At 37.4% G+C, this 7,894-nt stretch overlaps 1 protein-coding gene across 1 annotated transcript; it reads left to right on the top strand.

Moving 5' to 3' along the window:
- The first annotated feature begins 2,418 nt into the window (after positions 1-2,418).
- Positions 2,419-7,193, top strand: LOC149213953 (disease resistance protein Roq1-like). The gene is made up of 4 exons (XM_089392167.1): positions 2,419-3,166; positions 3,278-4,391; positions 4,649-4,930; positions 5,072-7,193. The coding sequence occupies exons 1-4, from the start codon at positions 2,577-2,579 to the stop codon at positions 6,119-6,121; spliced, it is 3,036 nt and encodes a 1,011-aa protein (XP_089248293.1). The 5' UTR covers positions 2,419-2,576; the 3' UTR covers positions 6,122-7,193.
- The last annotated feature ends 701 nt before the right edge of the window (positions 7,194-7,894 follow it).

The raw sequence follows: 7,894 nt of genomic DNA, 5'->3' as shown, positions 1-7,894 counted from the left end.
TTTGATGTAGGGGATTGGGTAATTTTACAATTACATCTCAAGCAAGCTATTTATGAGAAGGAAATGTTGGCAATACTACATGCACTTAAGAAATGGCAACCTTACCCAATGGGAAGACACTTCAAGGTAAAAATGGATCATGATAGTCTTAAATACATTTTAGAACAAATATTATCTTTAGAAGAACATAAAAAATGGGTCACAAATATGTTGGGCTATGACTTTGACATCATCTACAGAAAAGGGAAGAAATTTTTTGTTGCAGATGCACTCTCAAGAAAGGATGAGGATGTGGAAGCATTGTTTTGTGCTATTTCAATTATCCAACCAGATTGGGTAAACAAAGCAAGGGATGAATGGAAGAAGGAAAAAGAAGTGTGACCACTCATTCAAAAGTTGCAGAATATCCTTGTTCAAACAATATTGTCAGAACTTGACGAGGAAGCAAAAATCATATTAGAACCTGGAGCAGTCACAGAAATAAGAACCCGGCAACTATGAAATCGATCAATTTTAGAGTATCTCATCAAGTGGAAGAACTTACCTATTGAAGATTTCACATGGAATAATAAGAATTTTATACAGAAGCATCAAAAACTACTCAAACGTTGAGGACAACACTTTTTGAAGGAAAGGGGCATGTTAGGCTCCTATACTACTAGTGTAACCCCTTATTGTTATTAGTACAACCCCTTATTATATTGTTGTACCCATGTTGTCCCCATAGAAGCCCCCTATTGTTATTAGTGTGCCAGATAGAAGCTCACTATTATTATTATTGTGCCCTTACATTATTATTGTTATGTCGACTCTGATTATATTATGACCCCTTAGACTCCTATATATAGAAAGGAGGTCTTGTCATTTGAATTATCGAAGAATTGTTCATTTATGTAATGTAAAGGAGGTTGTCCCCTCGAAGAGACCGAATTCTAAGGCGTTGATCTATCTTTTCTATCTTTTTGTGCGCTGGTTTCATAACACTCCCCCCTACTTTCTCTCTCTCTGCCCTCCAATCCTCTCACTATCTCCAGTTCTCTCACTCCTCTCTCTCTCACACACACCTTTCTCTACCTCTCTCACTCCTCTCTCTCTCTCTCTCTTATCTTTCTCTACCTCTCCCACTCCTCTCTCTCTCTCTTTTCATTTCTCCTCTCCCCTCCCCTTAAGTTTATCACCATCTCTCCCTTGTCACTCCCCCCTATCTCTCTATGTCTTTGTTTTTCCCTCCAATATATATCTAGAGTTAATATATATCATGATATATTAATATATATTATAATATAACAAATTTAATATTGTATTTATATTTTTATTTATTGATCATATCTCTTTTATTTACCATGGTATTTGGCCCATAGGCTTGGTATATAATTGGATGTTGATTTCAAATCCTATTTGATATATTTTTATTTATTTACCATATTTCTTTATGCCTCTTTTATATTTATTTATTTACCATACCTATTTTATAAATATGGTATTTGGCCCATGGTTAATAATTATTTGTCCTTTATATTTTTATTTAATTACTATAATTTTTAGAGTATTCGTAAACATCTTTATATTAAAACATTTATTTGTTTTCCATACCTCTGGTTCATTTATATTTTTATTTATTTACTATAATTTTTTGAGTATTTGTAAACATCTTTATATTTTAAATTTATATTGTGTTTATAATAATAATATCCATTTTTAAGGTCACAGCCAGCCCAGACACCAAATTGGTGTATGAGACCCCTTGTTTGTGGGACAAAAAAACATCTTTATATTTTAAATTTATATTGTGTTTATAATAATAATAATAATATCCATTTTTAAAGTCACAGCCAGCCCATACACCAAATTGGTGTATGAGACCCCCTTGTTTGTGGGACAAAGGATCCATTGACTGCTATACATACTCTACCCCCTCTTTGACAGCTATATATACTCTACCCCCTCTGGTTTTGAATTTATGACCCCCCTTGGTTTTAAACCTGTGACCTCTTACGATGAAACACCCCCTCTTAACCATTAGGCCCACTCAAGCTGTATTAAATTAAAAATGTTAAATGTTACAATAAAACCAATAATAAATTAAAAATATTAAACATTAGATTTAGATTTATATTTACATTTACATTTACATTTACATTTACATTTACATTTACATATCTACGTACATGAAATCTACATCAACGTTTAAAAACGAAGCAGGAAAAAGTAAATTGTTTAATATTTCTATTACAATATTCTCTCAACAGATAAAGATTCCCTCAATTATTGAGATAGAGAAATACGTGTTGTTGTTGACTTCAACTACCACGTGGCGTGTTTAATTTCGTTGAATACGCGTTAAGTTCAGCAGGGCGGACAGACGATGTTGTCCTTGAAATGTTTTAGTCAATATGAATTTTGCTCAAACATTGAAATAGTTTATTACATGGGTATGAATCCTTAGACAACGAACAGTTTCCTTACCACTTGTTCATCCTTTGTTCCGCCTCTGAAACTCCAACTGTCCTCCCCACAATTTGCACTGATCTCATCGAACAATCCCAAGGGTGTTGCATCATCTTTTTTGGCCGTCAATGGCACATCCAATACTATCCTCAGGCCCCCAAAGCAACACTGAAATTGAAACCCAAGGTCAGTTTTCTCCTTCCCATGATCGTCCAGTTACGTTTGTCGCTTCTCCCCTTACCTCCACAATTGCATATCCCAAGAACAATTACTACTACGATGTGTTCATTAACCATCGTGGTTCGGATGTCAAAAACACATTTGCCAGTCATCTCTATCGTCGCCTGGTTCTTCATGGGTTCCGAGTCTTTTTGGACAAGCAAGAATTGCAGGAAGGAGACAGCTTGACTTCTCAAATACAAGGAGCCATTCGGACGGCCTCTGTCCAGATAGCTGTTTTCTCCCCAAATTATGCCGGATCAAGGTGGTGTCTAGATGAGCTACTCCTCATCTTGAAGACTGGAGCTACCATAATTCCAGTCTTCTATAATGTTAAGCCTTCCGATCTCCGACGGAGGGTTAAAAATGGATTGTATGCTCAAGCCCTGGAAATTCACGAAAAAAATAGAAGATACGACTTCGACACTATTGAGAATTGGAGAAAGGCTCTTTCTGCTGTTGCAGATATAAGCGGTTTAGAACTGGAGGCGTGTAAAGGGTAAGAATATTTTACTCTTTATGTCCCTAAATAGCTATTTGTTACTTGTTTTTAGTAGATAGATATTTAATACCTGTATATTTTATTTATTTATACACTGTAAATAATCAGTGACGAGGGGGAACTCGTGGATAAAGTTGTCCATCGGGTGGAGACAAATATTAGAAAAACACCATTGAATGTGGCCACATATCCTACTGGTCTTAAAGAAAAAGTAGAAGAGTTCGAAAGAACAGTTTTATCGCAGCAGCAAATACAACAGAACGGGAAGGCCAAGATCGTGGGGATAGTGGGGCTGGGTGGAATTGGGAAGACGACGCTGGCAAAAGAATTCTTCAACAGTAAGAGATCAGATTACGAGCGATCTTGTTTTTTGTTTGATGTGAGAGGAGCTGCAACAGGAAGTTCTTTGAATTCCTTGCAGAGTAAACTTCTTAAAGACTTGGCCCGATTTGACCTGCAAATAGGCAGCATTGATGAAGGTATAGAAATGCTCAAAATATACCTCTCGTCTTCTCAGGCTCTTATAGTTTTGGATGACGTGGATCATGTTCAGCAGCTCGATGCATTACTTTTACCACTGAAAGAAGTCCTTCCGCCAGGTAGCTTAATTTTGGTTACCTCTCGGGATAAGGATGTTCTTACAAGCTCAGGAATCATAGAGACATACATTTACAAGCTAGCAGGTCTCAACAGACAACAGTCCAAAGAACTCTTCTGCTGGCATGCCTTCCACCAGTCTCATCCAGTTGTAGAATTTGAACATGTGGTTGCAAAGTTTCTGGATGCTTGCGATGGATTGCCACTGTCTCTCAAAGTAATTGGGGCACTTCTTCATGGGAAAAATGACTTAGGGTATTGGAAGGCCCAGTTGAACAAAATCTCTGATGTACTTCCGACCGATATACAAAGCAGACTTAAGATTAGTTATGATAGTCTGGATGAACAAGAGAAGGAAATATTCTTAGACATTGCCTGTTTCTTCATAGGAGAAAACAAGGATACGAGCATTAGAATATGGGACGGATCTGGTTGGGCAGGGTCACTGGGTTTTCGGAATCTGGAGAACAAGTGCCTAGTGGAGGTTGACAGCAAAAACTGTATAATAATGCATTATCATATCAGAGACCTTGGCAGAGTTTTGGCGGAGAAGGAGCCTCCAGGGCGTCTGCGTCGTCTTTGGCGCCCAACTGACAACCTTCATAATGTATTCGACCAAACACATGTATGTGTTTCAAGATTTACACCACTTTTCAAAATTCTGTTGTGGTCACAAATTTATATATGTTCACAGAAATGCCTTGAATATTGCAAGGATATACTGTTTCTAACTTGAATGTATGTGTTTCAAGATTTATCCCTCATTTCAAAATTCTGTTGTGGTCACAAATTTATATATGTTCACAGAAATGCCTTAAAAGTTTTGAATTTTAAATATTGCAAGGATAAACTGTTTCTAACAGTTTTCAGAGATCAATTTAGGTGCGTGGAATTAGCATGGTTCAACAAATATCTGGCTTATCTGTCAACAACCCGCTGGAGCTTGGCAATCGTTTCATTGATATGAGCAGATTGCAGCTGCTGAGGGCTGAAGGTGACTGTTTGAAAAGGATATTCAGCCCGGGGCAGTCACCACCTCTGGTATGGCTCTCCTGGCATCAGTGTCCCTACTCCTTCCTGCCTTCGTGGATCCCAACGAATAATTTAAGAGTCCTAGAAGTGTCCGGGAGTGAACTAGAAACTCTGTGGCAAAGTGGAAGTGAGGTACATGTTTATTATTTGATGAAAGTTTTGCTTGTTTATTATTGTCTGCTCTTGGTATACGAAAATACACATTTTATAGCCATGCGCAGGTAGGCCAATTAATATAACCGATATCTAAGAGTTCCAAGGTGAACATTGCAGGCACCTCTGCAATTGAGAGAGTTGAATATCCGTGCTGGTCTCTTACAGTTTCCAAAGTTCATAGGGCAGTTGAAGCATCTTGAAAAGATTGTGCTTGTTGACACACTGAGGGATTATATCGAAACCTTGCCAGAAGAACTCTTTCATCTGTCCTCCTTGAAACACTTGAGGATCTGCACAAACATGAAGTCACTGCCAAACTCATTTGGGAATTTAACAAACCTGCAACATATTGACTTGTCTGGGTGCTCCAAGTTGCAAACATTGCCACATTCCTTCAGGAATTTAGTTCAACTTAAACATCTGTGTTTGGCAGCTTGCTTCGAGTTGACCATGTCAAACGAAGTGCTTGGAAATATCAGCACTCTTGAAAGCTTAGATCTTTCAGATTGCATGAAAATGGAAGTATTGCCTCACCAAATCACACATCAGCGGTCCTTGGAGGAAATGTGTTTGTTGAGTACAAACTTGAGAGAATTGCCCAGTGCTATTGGGGGCCTAATCAGTTTGGAAATTTTGAAATTAGGAAGCCCTTTGTTGGAAACACTGCCACCTTCCCTCGGTGAACTAACAAGCTTAAAGGAATTGACACTCTCTGGCTGCAGCATATTGAAATGTATGCCCAACTCCATTGGAGAGTTGAAACAGTTGAGAAAGTTGCAGATAGAATATTCGGGAATAGAATATTTACCGATAGGTGTCACAGAGATGAACAATCTTGAAATTTTGAAAGTGCATACTTGTCCATTGCTCGAGGTACCATTTGCTAGTGTGGAAATGGTTGAAAGAGGAAAAACTGCTTTAACGGATCTGAGAGGACACAGAGTGTTCGACTCTGACATTGACAGATGTATGCTGGCGCTCAAATACTTAGAGCTGCACTGCACGATAGTATCTGAGGTATCATTTCCTAAAGGTGTCTGCTCCAACTTACAGCATCTCAAGATAAGATCTTGTAATGATCTGTTGGAGGTCGGAGCATTGCCATCAACATTAGTAACACTAGAGTTTTCATCTTGTTGTGCATTGAAGAAAATCAGAGGGCTTTGAGGTCTTGCAAACCTTCGACAGCTGGACATCAGCGAGTCTAAAGAATTAGAGGAGCTGCAAAGTCTTGAAACATTGGAGTCCTTGGAGGAGTTGCGGGCATCTGAATGTGCCAAACTGAAGAGCATAAGAGGGTTGGCGCAGCTAACAAAGCTTCGAATACTAGATGTGAAAGAATGCAATGAAATAGAAGAGATACCAGGTGTTGAAAAGTTGAGATCGTTGCAGAAATTTAATTCATTTGGCTGTTCTAAGCTACAGCAGGATGTTGAACTAATGCAGCTGTCCCAACAGGTCCTGTCTCATGATGGAGACAATATCAGCATTTCAGATGTCAATCCCTGCAATGACAGCATTTTCATTGGTACAGAAAACAATACTAATAACAGCTGCACTCGGATGGAAATCAAGACTGATAAAAAACACCCTATTATCCAAAACATAGCCAGAACTCATTTGTGGCTACACACCAAAATGAAAAGGATTCAAATGTGTAAGGGAATTTGTGGATGTCCCTGTAACCACAGAGAAATTTCCAACAATCAATGAAATGTAATGGAGGATCTGAACCTCCTTCTCTTTAAAATAGAGGGTGTTACCATTGGACTACAATCTTGTAAATGTTTACGTTCCTATAAAAAAACAAGTTACCAGGCCCTAGTGATTAAGAACTGTTATCAAGCTACAATTGGGGTTTGTCATCATGAAGAGGATCTCTTTATAATTCAGTGAATGACAAGCCTTCAGAAAAACACCAAACCAAAACCAACAATTTCTTTAAGTATGCGTCACTGGCATCTTCCATCTGTTTATTTATAGCTGTGTTAGAAGAACAGAACATGTAGAAAATCTCAAAGCTTGTACAGTTAATATACTCAGGAACGGTGTTTGACAAATGCGCCCAAACCTGCTCCATTGTTTGTTTCTTTTGTGTGCCACAATCAAAGATGTGCCATGCTGTAAAATCAACTACAGAAATTCAAATTGGCAGAGCCAATACTTTAAAGTGTAGATACCTTAATGAATAATCATAAATCTGGTATTAGACAGGGATGGCTTCCGAGAGCAGGGGATGTGTTTTCAATGTTCCACCAAGACTCCGGTGCGGGGAGACGCGGGTGCGGGGAGACGCACAGGGGGGACGTGTGGGAGTACCCTCAAATTTTAGGGAAATTTCGGGGGTGCGGGGAGTCGTCGAGGTATATATATATATATATAATTCAAGTTCATATTCATTGTTCACTGTTCAATAATGAAAGCATAAAAATATTAAATAGACAATTGAAATTTGAATCATTGATCCATCCTCATCATTCATTTTGATACATACATCATTCATATGACATACTCAAGTGACAAGTCTCATTATTGAATTAATTATTATTCATACATACCATGAGATTCGAAAAGCAAAAATAAAAATCAATAATAAAATATTCAAATACATTGATCGATATCATTCATCATTCAATGGTTCATCATTCTACAATCTACATTGATTTAAAAACTAAATTCATCATTCATCATTCTAGAATCTAAATTGAAAGCAAAACATACTAGTATATTTTCAAAGTTTGAACACTAAATCTATATAACTCAAAGTTTCAAAGTTCAAACTCAAAAATAGTTAAGAGTGAAATGGAAATGACTTTGGGTTGAAATGAAATGAGCTTTTAACTTTAAGGTTTAGGCTTTTAAGTTTTAGTTATTTAGTTTTAATTTTAATTTTTTTTTAGACTTTTAAGTTTTAGTTATTTAGTTTTAATTTTAGTTTTA

This window comes from Pinus tabuliformis, chromosome 1_1 (assembly GCF_031772625.1).
Source record: "Pinus tabuliformis cultivar Carrire ecotype Pingquan chromosome 1_1, CPIR1, whole genome shotgun sequence".
Lineage (NCBI taxonomy): Eukaryota > Viridiplantae > Streptophyta > Pinopsida > Pinales > Pinaceae > Pinus > Pinus tabuliformis.
This window is presented reverse-complemented; position numbering and strand designations above follow the sequence as displayed.

Excerpts from the sequence above, each read along its gene's own strand:
- LOC149213953 (XM_089392167.1), top strand. The coding sequence starts at position 2,577 with ATGGCACATCCAATACTATCCTCAGGCCCCCAAAGCAACACTGAAATT. Across the intron at positions 3,167-3,277 it reads GAACTGGAGGCGTGTAAAGG|TGACGAGGGGGAACTCGTGG; the intron begins GTAAGAATATTT and ends GTAAATAATCAG. Across the intron at positions 4,392-4,648 it reads ATGTATTCGACCAAACACAT|GTGCGTGGAATTAGCATGGT; the intron begins GTATGTGTTTCA and ends AGATCAATTTAG.